Consider the following 20874-nt stretch of genomic DNA (forward strand, 5'->3'; position numbering starts at 1 on the left):
AAAAAATGAAGAAGAGACTTTTAACTTTAAATTTCTAAAATTAAAAAAAAAAAAAAAAAAATGAAATAAAAATGTCGAGCTAATGATACTTCGATCTAACTAACTAAATATGCGTGTGAAAGATCGTAGAATTTCTCAGAAGAGAAAGAAAAAAAAATCTCTAAAAATATACTTGTCAACACGAGATAATAGAAATATCTCCTTTATGGCCGTTTCATCAACGACGATTTTTAATGTAACGTTCGACGACAAACTGTCCAACAGCCTACCTTCTGCGCTTTCTTCTCCTTGCGCTTGACAGCACACTGGTACTCCGGCACGACGCACTCAGGCCTCATGCCCACTGTCAGACACTTCTTCAGCCTACATTCCTGGCACTTGCGCCGCATGTACATGTCAATCTCGCAATTGTTCCCGTATTTACACTGGTACACCGCGTTCTTCGTGATGCTGCGCCGGAAGAAGCCCTTGCAACCCTCGCAGGTCAACGCGTTGTAGTGGTACCCGGAGGCACGGTCACCGCAAACCAGGCACAGCTCCTCCTGCTGCCTCGGGGTCGGCCCTTTTTTCTTCCTGGCGTCACAGCCGTCGCTGCCACCACCGCCGCCGCCTCCTCCGCCTCCTCCACCTCCGCCTCCGCCGCTTCCATAGCCGTTCAAAGAGCCAGGCTGCGACAGCTCGTCCCTACCTGCACGCACAAATTTAAAGAAAAAAAAAAAAAAAAGAAACGTATTAGAAACGAGTCTTTAACTTTAATTAACGAAAATTTCGATTTCTCGGTGAGATTCTTTTCAGTTTTCTTTGTAAAATTTATTGCGAGGATTATCGTGACAATACTTTCGAGGTCTAAGAGCCCAATTGTCACGAGTTGCCACACGTGAAAATTCTGGTCCTATGGTTTCTATGCAAGTTGCACAGAGTCTGAGGTTTTATCTGAACGTGTGTTATATATTGGCTTAAACATATTTGGATACCGGGGGCGATATGATGCCCTAAATTCCATCAGTAACCCGATCCTCCTTCCGTTCCAGAAATAAGTGAGTTTCCCAGTTTCAATGAACTTGGACATTGTTTCTATTTCCTGGGAATCTTCTCATTTTTGATTCCCTCAGCAAACTTAGCGAAAAGAGAGAAGCACATAATTGCCAAATACTATTTTACCAATGCCTTTAAATTCCTGATCATTAAAAAAAGAATATCATTCATCATTCACAGAGAAGCAAACCCAAATCAATCTATCCAGATCCGTAGAATCCAAGAAGATTAGAAGTGATTAGAACATTTTCATCCCTCTAAGAAACATCACCTTTTCCCACTTATCGTTCCATCCCAAAAATTCCAAGAACCTTAGATCTGTAGGAAACAGAAATGATGAAGGTTCTGACCAAGTTGATGAAGACGTTTGCAGCGAAGCGATTCGACTCGACTCGTCGTCGACGAGTTGCTCGCGAGGTTTCCGGTGATTACTCGGCGCGTTACGCGTGTAACGCCTGCGACTCGCTGCGGCCGCGAGGCAAGCGGGCTCCAGTAACCTACGTGGCGACATCGCCTCTATTACCCCCTTTATCCGTGAAACTCGTCGAATGGAACGCCGCGCGGTAGAAGTCACGGTCGGTGAAAGTACGCGGCGCAGCTTTGCACGCGTGCGCCATCCTCCAGCGAGGCGGAATCGAGCGCCGCGTGGCTTCTGTTCTCAACGGGAACACGGGGCTCGCGGCAGTCCCTTTTATCAGAGTTATATTTTTACACTTAACGTAAATATAAATGTATCATCCACAGAATTACAGTGTAACGTTCAGCGGATGGATAAAATTATCATATAAAAATAATAATATTATTGTTAGTAATTTACATTATTATAAATAAATAATAGTATTACTTTTCATTTAAAAATGAAATAATAATAATAATATTAATAATAAATATATAAATAATAAAATTAATATATAATAATAATAAAAATAATAATATTGTTGTTAGTAATTTACATTATTATAAATAAAAAATAATATTACTTTTCATTTAAAAATGAAAGCTCCCTTTCGTTTAAAAATTAAAGTTCCCGTTTCGTTTATTCTCAGGTGAGCAAACATTTGAGCGGTTGGAAGATCGAGTAGATTCCTATTTTTGATCTGGATAATTTCGGTAAAAGTAACTCAATCCCGCTTTGAAATATTGCCTGCTACCGGACTTGATTATAGTTCATTCCATGTTGCAATTCTCCGTTAAGAAATTTACGTAAATTCTTTTATTAAGAAAGACTAATTCTTTTCTTAATTATTACGTTACATAAAATAGTATGATGTTTCAAGTAAATGTCTTTAAAGTATCTCATCGTTTGACAATTATTTGAGGACTTGAATTAATTTCTTGGATTTTCCATCGATCGAGAGGCCCGAGAAAGGAAATGATCGCGTCGATTTTCTCCTGCTGCGAGAAAAGCGAACGTGGTCTCTCTCCTTCCAGGCGATTCCGCGAAGAGATGCTCGGCGACGGATTCCTCGGATCACCCGGAAGTACTGATCACCGTGAAAACATCCGCCTGGAACACTGAGACACTGACCGGGCTAGGTGGTCACTCGGTTATTACCCCTTCTTCATCGTCCTCCTCTTCGCTCAACTCGCAATCTTTTCACCTCCTCGATACATTCTCCTCTTCCTTTCATCTTTTTTCTTTCCTCCAAACTTTCCTCCTCTTCTCGCCAATTTCCGTAGCCATCTGAACGAACCTCTGCCTCGACGAATTATTTTCTAGAGAATTTCCTCTAGAACGATGACATTTCTTGTCATCTGAAAGAGGTGCGTATCTTTCGAACAAAAAACGTTACCAGATCTCGTATCTACGCATCAATTACACTTTCCAAATATATTAGAATCCATTAAAAATCTGCTTTCGCTGGAATTTCATTGCAAACATTCGCCACAAATCGACGAACTTTGTCTTCATTTGTTCCATGCTGGGAACATACCGCTACGTCGTTTGTAACATTTCAGAAAACACGACTGAATGACGAAACTGATCATTGATCAAATGCAACAATGTTCGTCTTTTAAAGGTCTGCGTCTTTATCGTCAGGTTGAGATCCGTCTCCTGTAGTTTGTACAACGTCTGAGAGATGACTTGCCGGTAATAAATTGGCAAAACTTATGCGAGAGTACGAGATCGAGAGATCTTGGCGCACGGGTGAAACTGAAGGCTAATAAATTACTGGTATGACCTGACACTGGCACAAAACTTGATACCTGAACGTCTGGTTTTGCGCACACATTAGCAAGTAGCACATAGCGATTCTATGTAGAGCGAGCAGACTTCTCGTTTCAGTGCCTCAAACAGGTTTCTTCGCTGCTTAACGCCGTTGCTGGTATTCCCTGATAGTTTCTCCCTTCATAATGTTGTCGAAACACTTCTATACTTCAACGTTCGTTCAGTTTTCATCAATCATAACTTAAGATTTAGCGCGTAACCAGACGTTTCACCCCCAACTCTAGGGGAAATTCTTGTCGGCAAGATTTAATCCGATGCTTGATACACGATTAATCGAGAGTAGAAAATTATTGGAGAAGATTTGACGAGGAGTGAAGGAATTTAAAAAAACTCGAACGTTCAACTTTTCTAGACACTAGGACAAATTTTTGAGTGAGTCTTTTTAGTAAATTTTATCTGCAAGTTTCGTTCCTCCAGATTTTAGGGAGTTTCTCGAAATTAAAATTTTCGATTAATATACTTCTGAATCTCACCTCCAGGCCATTAATAAAAATCATCTAATAAAAAAACAAAAGGAAGAACTGTAGTTCAAAGTGAAAGATCCATCATTTCATTCGCGCTGCTTTTTAGGTTAGGATTACATAAAAACATCGGTCACCGAGCAATGAAATAGATCAAGACTGAGAAAAAATTCATTGTGTGTTCGACGAAAATCTCTCAACGAGTATCTTCATAGCAAGGCAGCTTTCTTGCTGCTGACCTTGACATTGACTTCTTTCCACCCAAGCCTGTGTATTTATAGAGTGCAAGATGGAGATTCACAGACTGAGCAAAAGTCTGGGATCTCTCAGTGCGACTAAACAGATTAAAAATCACGCGGCAATAGCTTCTTTTTCATCGTTTTCCACACAGACGCGAAGAATGGTCTCCTATTTAAAATTCTCCAGGCTTCCAAAATTTTCTAGCCTTCGGAATTTCGACGAACACGAAGGTACCGAATGCAAAGTAGCTGGAAGCTCGTTTAGAATTTGAATGACGAGCAAAATGTGATGAGATTCAAACGTTTCGTTTATTTGGCAATGCCAAACGTTCTAGATTCATCGCTGAAATTCTTAAACAGAGTTGCCGAGGACCCTAGATCTCAAACATGCCACGACGACTTGTTCACACACGACGATGGCACAGTGAACTCGCCGAGAAGTTTATTTCAAACTTGTAACACGAAATTGCTTTCCGGCATTCTTCCCGTTTACCAGACGAAGATTGGATCTCGTGTTTGCTGTATAAAATTCCCCTAGAATTTTGGGACAATAACCAGGACTACAATCGATGTAATATTGGGTTTGTTGTCACTGTTATATGAAACAAGTTGTAACAGCATTTATTTACGTATTATAAAATTATGAAAATTTTAGAAACTCTAACATTTATTGTTTCTCCATTAGTAACAATTTAGATAAAATTAAATTACTATCAGCTGATATTACGATGTGAATTGTAATTTTTATTTATTACTATTGTTAAACATTTCAGTGTTTCTTTCATCATTCGAATTAAAATTAAAATCAGATTATTTTTCGAAAATAGCTTTCAAGTAAAAGTTAAAAGATCTGAAGCATTGGAAATCGCTTTCATACGAAGCGTATGATGTACTAGAAATTACACAGTCTACAATGAAATAGGTTTCACCTTCATGTTCACGTTAGAACGCAAATATACCTTCTACGTGTTACATCAGCTTTGAGGACATCCTGGCTGACAGAAAGTTAGCTTGGAAGTTACAAAACAGGCAAGCAATTGAAAACATTACCAATCAATCTTAAAAAACTGAAGAAGATTCCAAGATCTTAATTGAACAGAGAGAGAGAGAGTACCAATGGGACTTTCATTGACAGTACCAGTAGTGTGTATCTCCTGATTTGGTCCAAGCAGGTCTAAAAATCTAAAAGATCAAAAAACCTCAAATCTCAACATTTGACTAGAGGTCCTCGTAAAGCCAAATCTACGTGAACAAATGAACCCTGTGATAAATCCTACAAATCCAAATCGCCACTAATCCCAATTCTATCGCCTGGTCTGCCTAGAACCCTATACGGACACGCAGAGATCCGGTGGAAATGGGAAACGGGAAAGGAAACACTGTGTTTTGGTCTGACCAGACTCGAGAAGCAGCCAAGAGTCCCAGGACGCTGTGGGTCGTTCTCGTTTCCTCGTGGCTGGCAGGCGGAGGAAGCGAGGCACAGCCGCGAGGAGCAGTGCTCACTGGCCCGTTTTAGCTTTCCTCTGTTGGCAAGAGCGACAGCGCGGATCGGCAGAGACGCGGACAGGCGAAAGGAGAGACGAGAGGGAAACGAGAAGGAGGAGTTGACAAGGAAGAGAGGGAAGAGCGAGCTGGCTGAGTGAACGAGAGGGAGAGAGAGGTAGAGACTCGCTGTCTATTAAAGGCAAGAGCCAGCAGGATCGAGAAGGACGCGTGCAAAGGAACGTGCGCGCGTGTAAAAGAGGTACCTGCGCGGCTACACAGCCAGGCATTCAGCCAGAGTCAAGGCCGCTCACTGCTCCGCCGTGAGAGAGCTACTAACCAGCACGGAAACCTTGCTGCGTAGAGTATAGGAGGCAGGCCACGTCGTATAGCGGCTAACATCGAAGCGCCTAGTACACTTGCTAGCTAGCTCCCCTAAATTCTGCAGAAACACAGCACGATCGGGTTTTCCTTCGTCAATTTACTTGCCTGGTGTTTGCTTGGGTTTGGGTTTTCCCCCTATGGTTTTCCGAAGACAGTTTTTTAAGCAGAGTCTTTCTTTTATTTGACCAGTTGTTGGTGTCCATTAGCTTTTCGAGACGTGATCGAGTTTGGGTTTAGGTTATTTCTAAGCAGATTTTATTTTCACGAGAGGCAAGCTTGATTTTGTTCTAGACGAATTGGTGCAATTTTTTATTCGCACAGATCCACGTGAAACAGAATTTAAGTTGGAAGTGATATTTTCTTCCTTCCACGTTTCAGAAACAAGTACATACAGCTCTCGGATGACGATAACCGTGTCAGAATATTCCTCTGTTCATTGGATCTCTCATGAATTATTGATCTTCGTCGAAGAAAGAAATTAACTTTTTCCACAACGCTTGAAGCTCAGTCTTCCGTTCGATTTAAATTACATTATCGCGTCTTAAAACGTTTCAAAGTTCCATCCTCCGAGCTAACCGAGCCAAACTAGCCAAATCAATTGCAGAATTACCAAGAACGGTATGCACACTCGTAATTTTATTGTAATTCTACAACCATTAACTCTTGGCCTGGTGATCGATCATCGCTAATCTTCATCAATTAGACATTGTAAACCTGGTAAGAAAATCGTCGTTGGGACGAGGAAGTTAATTAGAATAACTGTTTCGTAAAGTGAAATTTTTTGTCAGTTTGTCAAGTCGGTATGTAGCGAAGAGTTTTGCGTAGAGAAGTGTGTTGTACAGGAAGATCGGGGGGGGGGGGACGAAGTGGCTACGAGGCTGGGACAAGATGGACGACTAGCGGCACATCGCTCTAACGCCGCTGACTATCATTCAGGTCTCCGTGAAACCGACCGTAACACGCGAACGTAGGCTTCTCTTTCATTCTCGTCACATTTCACGGGGGCTGCGTGTCTTTTTCACGTTAAAATTCATCGCTCGCGCGCGCGCGCACTCAGGGGAACACGATTTCAACATCCTAGGGAATTTTATGGCTAATAATATCTGGAGAATTATGAAACTTACTTTAGAGCAAGAATTATTATATTCTCACTCTGTTAGGATTATTATATTTTCTTGAAATATTACACGGCCGAATTTTACTCACTTTGTAAACGTTCACTTTTATTTTATTTCTACGTTATAACTACGTTGGAGAGAAAGAACGTTCTATATCAATATAATTTTTAGCTTTTTTTTTCTTTTCTTCCATCTTTAAAGACAATCCATAGTACGAATTCATACATTTAATTTTAATTGTTCTTCTCGTTTTTCGTTATTTCGTTATACGAGAAGAGTATTCATATTACGTCATGTGCCATAATTTGTATTATTATATTATAGGTATTGAGAGAAAGAAAAAAAATTGTCTCGAGAGGGTTAGGAAGGACGGTACGAGCCACTCCTAACCTGACACGTTGCAAAACCAGCAGAAACAAGAGTGCACGCGACCTTGCCCTACCCTCATGTCCCTTTAAATGGCGGCACCCATCTCTGTTTCCATTCTGCACGACACACACACACGCGTACGTAACTAATGGATGTCATATCCGGTCACGGTATACAATCTGATAAGATCTGGGAACAAAAGGAAAAGATGAGGCCAACACGCGACGGCCATCCTTGCAATCATAAGATAAACATAGGTGCAGTAGCATGGAAAAATAAAAAAAAGAAAAAAAAAAACATAATCTACTCGTCGCTACGCTATCGTCAAAATCATTTCATCACGTGGCCCATTCATAACGCTGTCACTGATTAATTAAAAGGGACGAAGAAAGATTTACAAGTAAAAATAGTGGTCAAAAGTTACAAATTTGTAATTTGGAGTTCATAATTTTTGGTTGTCAAATATGGAGAGGCCGAAAGTTCGTTACGCTGATTTTGACTTTGACGAAAATAAAGTATAAATCTAGAAGGTCAAAGTATTTGGGTTAGAAGCCGCTGTTTGTTCTGCGTGGATAGAGAAAAAAGAAATCGGGAGGTGGAAGACCAGAGAGACAACAGCCGAGGGACGAAAACGCGGACAGGAAATCCATGAATCACTGACGACGAATTTATTTTCGTTGGAACGATCCTACGCAACCGCGGACGACTTCGAAAGACCTCGAAAACTCATTTCATATTCCCGGTGGGCCGCTCACCGTATGTTGAAACCTTCGGTTGCGGGATTTTAATCCGCCCCGTCTTTCCAAATTCTGTCGAAATTTCATCTGTTTTCCACGCAGGATTCACGATGATTCAAGCTAAATCTCTCGATACCGTTCGCTTAGCGACCTCGAATTAAATTTAAAGTTTACATAACATTTTTACGCGACGTGAGAAACGAACTCGAAAAGTGAGAAATGAGTTTCTCTCGCACGAGGTGCGGCTATCGAGGAAATCGAAATTTTAAAAGTGTCTGGTCTTACGATCTTCAGAACCGTCTTCCTCCGAAATGAGACACGCTAGAGAAAAATGTCATTCCACATTTCCTCGCCAGTTTTTCATCCCGAGTTTTTCATCTCCAATTGGTTTTATTCCGATTCATCGTGTTTGGAACAAACAACAGCGCGCAACTTAACGTTGAAATGAATCGAACCAATTTCGAGGCTGCGGCAAGAAACCACGATAAAAATATCCATTCGGCTCTCACCAGGAGAGTCAACGGATCCAGAAAACAACCGACGCTGACAAAAAGGATCGTTTTCTCAGCAGTATTCATCGACTGCGATGGAAGTTAATGGAACAGGATGATTCCCAACGTTTCCATTGCAACCACCGATCCAGCTGAGCGTGACATTGGCCGTCACAGTACCGGATAAGATTTATCCTTGAACCGGAGTAGCCACGGGTCTTCACCGGCTCTCGCAAGAAACTCGAGGAAGACTGAATGACATAACAGAGATTATCTAGCAATAAAAATTTTCATTTGGCTTACGAATAATTGCCGATTAGAAATTTCAAATTCTCAATATGTCTTTAGAACAGACCAGAAATCAGTTTTTACTTTGAAATTGATAATTTATTAAAATTTAAAGAACATTCTGGTTTGGGTTAGGTTCTAATGTCCATTTCAATGTATATTACTCGAATTAAGCGACAATTAGTTGAAAACCTAACCTAAATATCTCTTCTCGGCGCGGCGAAAAGTGAAAATTCTCGACGGGAACCGGCACGATCGTCGCGAGTCATCAGTTTCAATAGAAAAAAAAAAAAAAAAGAGCTCGACGGTTGGAAAGCTTCCACGTCAGTCACGCGTCTTGATTTTTGTTATCACGTTGGTCAAGGACAAGATGGCGAAGCCGCATAGAGTTAGGTTAGTCCGTTTACAATAGACACGGCCGAAAAATTATTGGTTATAGAGACTGTTATGCTGGCCGTTTACACCTATTCTGATTTACAGGTTGGATATCGTGGGGGCGCTCTGTTACGCGAAAGTCGCCACGCGGACGTACCGGATACGGTACTTTTACCGGAGGGAATACCACCTTCGTGCCAGCACAGAGAAAACGTGCATACCGTCCATCCATCGCGCCAGGGTTTCCCAACCTCGAGTCTCTCTGGGAGGTTTTTCTCCAGACTCCCCACGTTTTAGAAAGAAACAAATCAAAATTTTACTTCGTAGTAAATTCCTCTCTGCGTATAATGATCGTCAACTACACTGACGCCATCGTAATTCACAAACTTTTCTTCCCACGCTTTCCTTTCACACTCGATTAGAAATGTTTTCAGAAGTTTCCTTCGTACATTCTGATCTTATGCGTAGTAACATACCGAGAACAGGTTTCGGATTAGATTACTGTATCACCATACTTGGTATACAGTTGCACATAACCTAAAATCTGGATTTGATCTGCCAGCGCTCACTCTGGTGGCAAAATGTCAAAAGTCACCGAATTTTTGTCATCATCGCGTCGAACGAAGCGGAATGGTGGTATCCTATCGATTCTCGAGTTGAACAAACTGCACGAAACGTGCGTGGTACTACGTCGTTAACCGTGAAAGTAATAAATGTGACGAGGATCGTACGGATTAATCACTCCGGCTTCTATGCGCTTGCGAAACGTCTATTGGTAACTGGATCTGTTAAGTTGGTACGGCGCCAACATCGACTGACTCATTTTCCAGGTGAAACTGAAACTTTTTTTTTCTCCACACCGCGTAATCGTCACGACGAAACAATAAAAATCCTTTATCGTCTGTCGTACTCGATGACTAACAAGAAGTGTGTGTTTGTAATCGTCTAGACACGTGCTAGCATAGAATGTAATCACTCGACAGATTAGGCACGATGTCGGTGGAATAATTAAAATGACGTACTTCCCAAAATTTATTTGTTCAATAATAGTAGATAAACACAAAATAGCAATAACCAAGAATCCAGGGATTTTATTTTTGATCCGGTCTAAACTCTCAATTATCGCAACATTTAGGAAATGATAACTATTAATCGTTAACGAGCGGAAAATTCATTCAATTAATGTCGGAATAAATGGTGGAAATTGCAATTGCAAATAGACGCTCACAGAAGACGCACGTGTTGCATTGTGTTCGACGATGTCTGTTAAAGGAAACAATATGCAAATCCAATTGGCGCAGAATGGTATTTGAGAGATGCAACGAGAACGTTCTGAATATAGACCCGGTGTATTTTAACCCTAGCTACTCTAATTACTAGCCGCTTGATGGCCAGCCAATTCCGACTTATTTTCACCGTCATTTTGTTGCAAGTAGCTTTTAACGTCACTTTTTCTCCTCTTAACCTCAACTCGTCTATCGTTCCACTTGAAGCGTCGGATTAATCAAATCCCCCGTCCTCCAACGGATCAATTTATCCTTTAACGATCGCAATCCACCTCGCAGTCACCCAGACGCCATCAATTTCAAGTCCCTGCGTGTCTCTTTCGTCCAAAATTTCATCCAACATGTGACACCAACGAATTTAATTCGAACGAATTGCAATAAACTCGAATATCAAACAATTCCTCGATCTACCCCTGTCCAGAATTATTCAATGATGTTTCTCTCGAGGAAGAAAATAAAACCTGCACCAGCCAATAACTGATTCGTTTAAAGAGCAACACGACTGCTCTGAACGACGCTTCTGGGAATGTTCAAGGTTCCCGACAACACGATAGAGGCTACAAACGCCAACTGTTTCCCCGAAACAAACGAACAAACACACAACTATCATCCGAAACCCAAAGTTGTTCCCTCCGATAGCCAACGATGCTCGTAGATGCCCCCGAGAGATGCTTGTAAAACAAGATTGTTCAAGGTTGAGAGCCACTGTCCCGCGAGTTTCTGATATCGTTTCCCGTGTACGTGGCTCGTTACCATTCCACGCACGGCTCACCGACACACAGAGGCAGACAGTACTACACACGCTCCTCACACGATACACCACCACTCGACGATCACTGACGACCCACTTCTCCTGTCTGGCCGGTCGTTTTGTTGGTCGACGCTTAATCCTAAGTAGTTTTCCCGCATCGGGGAAAAGTTGCCACGAATTCAGCTCGGCTCGGGCTATCGAGGAAACGTTCCCTTCGTGGGAGACGACGAGTTTAAAGCTGCCTAGATTGTGCAAACCGGTGGAAACTGTGAATCTGGTTTCACGCGCGACGAAGATTTCAACGTTTCTACGCGGCTCGGCTTTAATAAACGCCAGAAACCCACCAAAAGTACGGGAGCCCGTTGTTTCAGCAAATATTTGTTTATTCAAATTTTCAAGAAGGGAAGTGGAACAAATGTCCCCACTGTGCGTTCTAAAGCTGTGGACTTTGAAGTTTCTCATGCGTTTTACGACTCGTGTGTTTCACCTTGTGTTTGAACATACCTTCCGTGATAAAAAAAGGTGAGATTACTAAAAAAAAAAAAGGTGATTTAAAATCAAAAGTTCCCTAGACAGAATCTCTTCGTCCTGCAGCTCAAGCACAGACCAGTGTGTCGATTCGATAAACGAAATTTCGTTCGCGGGACCCGGAAACAAATCGAGTTCGAATCACGCTGAGTTGTCGGAGTTAAACTCAACTTTGGACGATGAGAGAGGTCGTAGAAATTCAAATCGGAGATTAACCTGTTACGCCATGCTTAACCTGCGAGCGAGAGCTGCTGCACGTGGACGTTCATCAGGTGACAGGCCTCGATTTTAGAACAAACTGGCTCAGCCCGTTTGAAGAAACAACCTGATACACCGTCGGATTATCTAGATTGCCTAGACGTTTCCTTCCACACGATCGAGTCTCCTCCTCTCTTTCTCGAGTGAGAGTGACCTACTGACCTCTTCCTGCCTCTTTCTCTTTCCCTCTTTATCCCCACTCTTGATCAGTTTGGCCCTTTCTCATCCCCTAGCCTTTTAATAACATCACGTTCGAGCGTCGAATGGAGGATACACGTGGAACAAAACGGGCTGGTGACTCGATGGACAAATATTTCTGACGTGGAAACGATCTTTCGTGACGGTTAGGGATTACGCCGAGTCTCGTGAAACAGAGAATTGTTCTAACAAGAATATCAACGCTAGAACTACCGATTGGTCTTTAAAAATTTCGTAGTAATAGAATATTTTTATATTTATTGATTTATTACTCTCTTACAAAGGAATTCCATGTTATGCAGTACATTTTTTGGTATTGATTAATTTTTCTAATCTGGGACCATGATCCCTAAATGAGGGTCGACACATTTTATCACTCACGTATCAATAACAACAATAAGTATAATAAAGAATATATATACTTTGGTAACAAGAAAATTTCCATTTTAAAGTCAAGTTATTCTTGTAGCATAAAGCAAATTATTAGGTATGAAAAATTATAGTCACTACAGTTATGTTACAAACGTAACTTTTCTTCAGAGTGCACTTTCCGCATACATATTTTTTTACAGGAATTACAAATGGTGGTAGTCGTAGTATTATTGCAATACTTTATCTGACACCATTTGCGTGAATAAAGTGAGCTCTCTTTGAAGTTCTTTGGACATTAGCTTCTCGTGATTCCATCCCTGGTTTTACATTTTCAGTGGCAAGTTCATCTGCTGAAGTTGAAACATAAAATCTTTTCTGGATATCTTTTCAACTGTTATTTTCTTACATAAGATCCAGGCATTTATGCCAGCTAAATCTAAAACGTTGGTACATCTTCTTGATCCTGTTTTGACGTTATATTTCTTTGCCATTTTCTCTGCAATGTCTACGCCAAATTTGGTCGGTTATGCGTCATGCAGTTTACGAACCCTTTCGTACTTTGACAGGTACCGATCTCATTTTGACTGATGTGGCTTGTTCTAGTGTTAATAATGATTTGAACGCGAGTGTATCGATGAAAAAAAAATTAAAGAAAATTCTGATACAAGCGTCAGGATACGATGAAAAGGAAAGAACTAGAAAATCCCTAGACGAATGAAACCGATTCATCAAGTGGGAGAATATCGAGCACGAGATTGAGTCAAGTTGAGTCGTGCGCGATTAAAAAATCAATGAGAAGGAAAAAGGAAGAAAAAAAAAAAGGAAACAATGTGTTTGCACGTGTACAACTCCGTTTGCATTCTCGCGGATGAAGTCGTCTCGTTTTAAAAATTCACTTTCTAACAATTTGCGACGAACGACGGCCAGAAACGGCGCGAAACATGCAAATTAAATCTAAATATTTCCTTTCCAGCGTCTGGTAATTACAGTGGAAGAAGTGAAACGAATTTAGCGGGGAACGCGACGTCGCATTACGAGCCCGTGTAATTATGCATACTCGCGGGGTGCAATTTGCGTGTAATTAACATCATTGAAATCTTCGTTGATACCACTGATACCGGTTATTACGCGTTTTCATTCGAACCAGTATCATTGAGAGACGTTTGTTTCCTTCGCGAACATCCTATTGTTACGTAAATCATGTGGGAGGAAAAAAAAAGAAGAGAGGGAAAAATGCTTAAAGAAAATGATCCTACGAAGAAACCGTGTTACGAACGAAATTTCGCAGAAGAATTTAAAAGCGCGCGCTTTTTGTTAATTTTCAAATCGGAAATTACGCGGGGAAAAAGTGAAATATTAAAAATTCCTAAGAATACTCAAGTTCTCTTGTATATACATCGGAATTCATGTGACAACGAAGGCAAAATACTGATAATTTAATTTCGATTACTAAATCGAACAATTCGCCCTCGATAAAATTGAGTTAGTCGCGTGTAATGATTTTAAATTAATTGACTTCGTTTCGTATATATATATATCGGCGCGATAACGACCATAAAATGATACTTATAATCCTGGACCGCGACAACGTGGCTGAAATTGAGTGGATTAATAAGAAGAACTTGAAATGTGACGATTTAAATTCGACTTTAATTCGAATAATCTAATTAAAAATGTGAGAGACTCGTGGCGATTTAATAAAACCCCGAAAGGCACGAAAATTTAATTCAAGACACTATAATAACGTAATTAAATCCAAGAGTACACGAAAACTCAAACCGCAGGAAATTTATCCACGAAATACATTAAAAATTTAAAAGATTAATTTGAACGAGCTGGAAGGAACAAGAAAACTTAATTAAAAAAATTTATTTGCTCGCAAGACAATGAAACTTCAATTAAAATTCAACAGACAAGGAAATTGAAAGTTTGGCGATGTGATTGGTCGGTATAAAAATTATTTTTACCGGCCTTAAATGTTTTTTTTTTTTTCTTTTGTTGCAAAAATTAACGAACGAAGGGGGAAGGTGAAATCTGACGAAAAGGCGGAAGGTTAATCGATCAAGGTTTACCAAGGAATGTTTCGACGATATTTCCGAGATATATATATATATTGTCACGGTTCATTCCCCTCGAGTGTGGCAGACGTGCGAATTGACCGAGCAAAGCTTCAGAAATTAATGAGGCCTCCGCGTGGTGGATACGTGCGAAAAATTCGTAAAGGCGGCTGGCCTCGTCCTTTCACGTGCCTACCTAATATTCTCCGTAACTTTCGTCATCACTTGCAAAGTATTACGCGAATCTAAATCATTCGAAGTCTCCAACTTTTCAAATCTGGATTGTTAACTCTCAATTCTCGAAATTTAGATTTCCTTCATTCTTGAGTGTTGGTAACAATTGTTTTCTGATCAGTTGTGCGAAGCATGCGATTCGGTAAAAATAAAAAAAAAAAAATAAAAAAAATAAAACCAAACCAAAGGCAATTCAAAGATTATTATTTTGCGTTACAGTAAAATATAGATTATTTTTCTCTTTAATGTTATGTCGATATTTTAATTAAAGGCGTATTACAAACTTTTCATTGAACAATCATTCTCCACCACGCGCAAACACAACACCTCCAACATTGAGCCTAAAATCTTCCAAATTTCTCCTTTGAAAATCCTTCTCCGATCTTTAACATTTTTCAAACTTCGAATTTTCAATTTCCATCGATCACTGCCCACACACCCCCCTCTGGAAAAGTGACAAAGTCGCTCAAGTAGAAAAGAAAAGCGAAATAAAAGAAGAAAAAAAAATTCTCTCGGGCTACACCTCCATCGAGTTTCTTGTTGCGAGAGTTTACGAACGGTGTGAAATTTTACGAGGCGGTCAGGAACAAGTTTTTCGAGTAGTTTCTTTTCGGCCGGTGTCCGGCCAGAATTTCTACGCGGATACGCGTCTAACGGTGCCCGATCGCCGAAACTACAAGTGTGTCGGTCGCAGACGAATAATTACGAATACTGGCGCGTATCTACCACGTTCGAGGAGCTTCGGTGCCCCGCGTGGCGATATTTGGTATTTAACCGATCGTTTCCCTTGGAATTCGATGACCCATTTCGAGAAGAACGACCCATCACCACGTCCACTTCGCCCCCTGACTATTGCCATCTCAATTACACCGTCGTGAAACGATCCGCCACGTGCACTCCGATTGCATTCGAAGAACGTTTACGCTAGGGAGAAACCAAAGGGTAGAAACGCTCTCATCTCGATTATCGTCGATTAAACCAGGGGACAGAGGACGATACCTGGACACCTCTGCGCGCTGGTCGATATCCTCAAGATCATGCCAGAGTGGTTTATAATTCACGATTTTTTTCCACGGGGATAATTTTTTAAGTGGGGACAATGTCAGAACTACTGGTAAATCAGTAATCCAGGATTCAAATCACGGCCTTCCTCAAGTCTCTCAAGGGAAATTTCCCATTAGAATAATCCCAATGGAAAAACCATCCTCCATTTCCAGAGTCGAAGACGCTTTCTCTAATCAAAGAGCACAATAGAAGTTCTTTGTTAAAGAAGAAATAAAAGAAGAACATTCACTGGCAAATTTTCCAGTAATATCACCGAATAAAGATTACATCTTTGACAACCGCGAACTGTAATCGATCGTAGGTAAAAATTCCCTAGAATATCCAAAGATAGAACGAGGCGCACGCGTTTGATAAAAGCGTCCCGCAGAGAGGCGTGTGCGTGATATAAAAGAAGAAAAATACATCGCGGAGATAAGAGGAGAGCAACCTGTCTACAAAGCAGTGAATCATTGGCGGGGAGAGGAAAAAAGGCCGGGGGACCGTGACCTAGTTTCCGGGTCATCGGTACCGCGGCTGCAAACGAAAACACAATGGTTCACCGCGTACATCGCACCGACATATACGTGACGCATCGTGTTATTTAAAGCCGATGTACGTACCTGTGTTGGACAGACGTCACACGATGCAATAAACTCGTGGAGAGAGTGCAAGGATGAAAATAACGCGGCCGTGTGAAACAACGAGGAGGGGTGGAGGAAAGATAGAGGAACACCGATCGAACTTTCTTCGTCGGCGGAGGATATTTCTCCAAATTCCTAATTTTCGAAGAATTTTCGTTTTTCAAATAGAACTCCAACTTGTTTCAATGACATTTCTTTGAACAGAATTTGCCGACGTCGTTGTACTCGAAGAGTGTATGTTGCGCTTATTGAAACAAAATTCGCAAACTGTGAAATTTGTGAAAAAAACAATGTGTGAATAGTCAACGTTGAGAATTAACACACGTATATATATATATATATATATATATACTTTGATGTGTAGTTGAAGAATCATCACATCGTTTCTTCACGATATTTCTCGTAGGATTCGCGTTGTAAGAAATTCAAGGAGGCAAGTATATAATTAACATTCTAAATCAATCGAAGTTTAACAACAGCAAGACAAGCTCAATTGGAATTGTTCCGATGGAAAGATGTCTGGTCCGCCATAAAGAGCTTTACGACGGAGGATCACGCAATAAAGATAGTTTCGAATAACACAGACGTCACTGTGCACGTCATGCCTCAAATGCAATGATCCGCGGTAATTAAATAACGAGGTCACGGGGGTCGACAATTAAACAACCCGGGAATAACTCGCTACGCCGTAATTGCATGTTTCGTGCGGATCTGATTTCATGCGTGCACGGAGCGAACAAGAGGAACCTTCACCGTGGCACGTTCCCTCGCTCAAGGATAGGCCATTATCCGGGGAGTACACTTCTCAATTATCGAGGAACAGCGTTGCATGTGTACATTGTTAACAAGATTCTTCTCCAGTTACAAAATTCGCTCGATTTCTTTACTTTATTTCGCTGGTTTCAGTCACTAAGCAGTGATTAACATTCGGTCATACACTATGTTCTTACGTAACCACGTGAAGTTTCATTAAAAAATGTTTCTTTTCATCGAAGAAATACTCTGTGACAATTCTTTTCTAACACACTACTGCTTTCCACATGCTAAACGCAATGCAAAATGAAATTCAAATCAATTGGTGAAATTGAAGTTAGTTCCCGAAAATTAATAACAATAAAAAAAAAAAAAAAAAACAATCGTCGACTGGGAACCCCAACCGAGAGAACTGAATCGTCGAAAGAGAAGCTGACTGCAGAAAGTCCCAGGAGATTCGCATCGAGGCCACCGGTTGCAACAAGTCGCGGAACGCGAGTTGATAACGCGTCGAAACAGGAAAAAAAAAAACGATAAAGCCACCGAGTAGATTGAAAACGCTACGGGGCAACGGCAAACGATAAATAAAAATCACGAGCAGGAGAGAAACTGGCATAAAACAAGCGCGTGAAAAATAGTGAAATTGCGCAATGGGCACCAGGTATGGTGCAACGTGTCGCAATCGATGACGAACCGAACGGGGTCCTATGAGGTCGTCGATTCTCACTGTTGGTCCGGCTCGGTCGGCCTCGACCCGATTTCACAGAGAAGAAAAAAAAAAAAAAAAAAAAAAAGATAGGTACGCGCCTGGTATTTCGAAGAAGAAAGAAAAAACACTCGCTTTCTAACGAAATGGATTTGCTACGCGTGGGTCGATTACCTTAAGGTCGTTTATTGGCTTCTCTCCACTTTCGAAGGATCAAGAAATCTTTTCAGCTCTCTCGAGGAATTTTTTATCCCCGTGTGAAATGCATTTCAATTTTTAAATTCGATCATATTTTACTCCATTAGGGAGGATCGACATTGTTCATTAAGGGCTAACACCTTGGATAGTACACCAATCCAGAAATATACTTTTTGTCTTCTAAATAATTTTCTCGGTAAAATATGCAAGTCTCTTTTATGAAACATCTCTCTTTGTAAATATTCAATAATTATACACGTAAAAACCAGCTTGGTTCATTGGTCCAAAATGAAGCAGAAATTGAAAATTTTTCCAAGTTAATTCGAATTACCAAATTCTGTTCTTTTTTTTTTTTTTTTTTAAACACAGTGACATGTGCAAATTCAATATATTATGCGAACATAAAGATAATAGAATAATTATTATATTTTCTGAATGTTACATTTGAAAAAAAAAGTTCTTTTTAAATTGAGACAATGTGAGAATAGTTAATTATAATACACAATCATTTGCAAGGCGGAGAGAAAAGTTCGAAGAAAGTTAAAGTCAAAGCTTTTGACAGAGATTTCCCAACTTTTTCCTTCCTCCTCCTCTTTCTCTTTCTTTCTCCAGTTTTGCACGCAGGAATAATTTCAACTAATTAGTAGTTTGTCAACTAGAAGACGGGGCAAATGAATATTTTCGGGGGCTCGACAAAACAAAGTAGCTTCCCATCGCTATTAAAAAGAACGGTAACCGTTTGGAAAAGCGCTTACCGCTTTAACTTTTCAAAATTGTTCCGATATAATATGATAAAATAACAATACTCGCAAACATTGGTGGTTTCGTGAAAAAATTACCAAGTTTGTAAAACCCCCGCTGCGCTTAAGAAACGAATCAAATCCCGAGCCAGAAAGCACGCGTGACTCTCTCCCTCTTGAAGAAGAAACTCTCCTCTGGCGCCACCTGGAACGGTCCTGGCACGCGGTAAACGGCGTGCAACTGGTACTCGGTGTGCGCTTACGTAACGCGACAGATAAGAAAAGTACGTGTCGGGCACAAACCTTCGACGGGGGTGGTGAACGGTGAGGCAGGATCGGTGACGATTGTTGGCAGCACTGTGGTGGTCGTGGTGGCGGTGATGGTGGCCCGATAATGATCACCGTTGGCCTGCAGACCCCGATGAAGGTCCAGATCCCACAGCTGAAGCTCCTCGTTCTTCACAGCTGCGCTCTCCGGCGTGGAGGGTTGGAAACTTGGCGACGGTGACAGCACACCGCTGCTCGACACTTCCGGGCTCGACTCCTGCAGACTTCCGGTGTGCCTGTTGCCCCATCGTCGCCTGACGCCGGCGACAGGCACACGCGGTACAGCCTGCAGCATCTCGCCAGCCTGCTCCACCTTCTGTACCACCACCGTTTGCTGTTCCTTCGGCTCCACCGTCTCAATTTTCCTCGTCACTTCCGCTGAAGAAATAATCCCGGCCACCTTTCACGTTTCTCCTCGCAAACACCGACACTCCTAACGTAATGTAATGGGCCCCTAACGGGCCTAACGACGATTCGTGTCTCTTCACTGGAATGGAGGAAAGTAGCGTAGTTTTTCCTTCGCGCGCGTCTCGCGGTGGGCACACACACACACCACACTGTTTACAAGAGGTACCGAGGCTAGGCACGCTAGTCGTTGACCTCGATAATTCGTTCGTCGACCGAAATTGCGGCAGCAAGGAATACGAGGTCAGGGCAGCGCGAGCGAATCGATTCACTGTCAAGAGTCCATGGTCCCCGACAGCTCTCACGCATCGTCCGTCTCGCTTGGCCGCCTTGCTTTTCCTCGTGCCCCTCTCTTCCTCTCTCTACGCGGCAGTGCCACTGAACGTATATAGAATGGGTCTGTACCAAGCGAGCCTGCGTGTATGCCCGCCTGGCTGCCTGCCTGTGTGTACGGAGAAGTAGACGGCAGACCTACCACGATCGTCTTCGTTTCGCCTCGGTTGCTCTCGTTTCTCTTTCTCTCTCCCCTGCTCTCGGCTCCTCTAATGGCGGCCAAGCAGCCGCGGAGTGTCGGTCATCGAAGAAACGGGGTCACGATCGCGCAAAAGGGAACGCAGCAGGCGCGTGAGTGGGGGAGTTGGACGAAGGGGCGGGAGGGAGAGAGAGAAAGAGAGGACGCACAGAGTCAGTCAGCCAGCCAGCTAGCCAGCCAGCCAGCCAGCTAGCTATCTCTCTCCCTGTGTGTGTCTGTGTTGTGTGCGTGTGCGTGTGTGTGTGTGTGTATGTACCTCGCCAGACACACCGCGGACCAAGTTTACTTTGGTGAACGTCAACCAGCCGAGTAGCCGTGGTAGAAATGCATGATTTTCACTGGCGAAATTTCTCGTTTGTCTGAGGCTGCGCGCAAACGATCGACAACGAGACACCGACACACAGCCAGATGAGTGTACACAGTCGCGTTGTATCGAGGTCACCAGAGGAACGTGTACACGTTCGTTCGAGCGAGTCTCTTTCTTGTTCGCTCCACTTTTCCGTCACGCTGATATGCCGCGGCCGACTCTCCTCTCTCTCTCTCTCTCTCTCTTTTGCTCTTTCTTTCTCTTTCTTCTCGTTTTCCTCCCGGTCGATCGTCCTGCTCGCTCTTATCGGCGGCGACCGAGTTTCTCG

The 20874-nt window shown here is 42.0% G+C and overlaps 1 protein-coding gene across 1 annotated transcript; it reads right to left on the minus strand.

Annotated features, from left to right (window-relative positions):
• Positions 1 to 197: 197 nt before the first annotated feature.
• On the minus strand, positions 198 to 20614 carry LOC122538010 (ecdysone receptor-like). The gene is made up of 2 exons (XM_043671727.1): positions 19279 to 20614; positions 198 to 688 (listed from the first exon to the last, which is right to left on the minus strand). Exons 1-2 carry the CDS (start codon positions 19595 to 19597, stop codon positions 231 to 233), a joined length of 777 nt encoding a protein of 258 aa, XP_043527662.1. The 5' UTR covers positions 19598 to 20614; the 3' UTR covers positions 198 to 230.
• Positions 20615 to 20874: the final 260 nt, after the last annotated feature.

This window comes from Frieseomelitta varia, unplaced genomic scaffold (assembly GCF_011392965.1).
Source record: "Frieseomelitta varia isolate USP_RPSP 00005682 unplaced genomic scaffold, Fvar_1.2 scaffold_948, whole genome shotgun sequence".
In the NCBI taxonomy this organism is placed as follows: Eukaryota; Metazoa; Arthropoda; class Insecta; order Hymenoptera; family Apidae; genus Frieseomelitta; species Frieseomelitta varia.

What these genes read in the sequence shown, in the direction of transcription:
- LOC122538010 (XM_043671727.1), bottom strand. Translation starts at nt 19,597, where the DNA reads ATGCTGCAGGCTGTACCGCGTGTGCCTGTCGCCGGCGTCAGGCGACGA. An exon ending in GTTCACCACCCCCGTCGAAG is followed by an intron (nt 689 to 19,278) that starts GTTTGTGCCCGA and finishes TTGTGCGTGCAG; the next exon opens with GTAGGGACGAGCTGTCGCAG.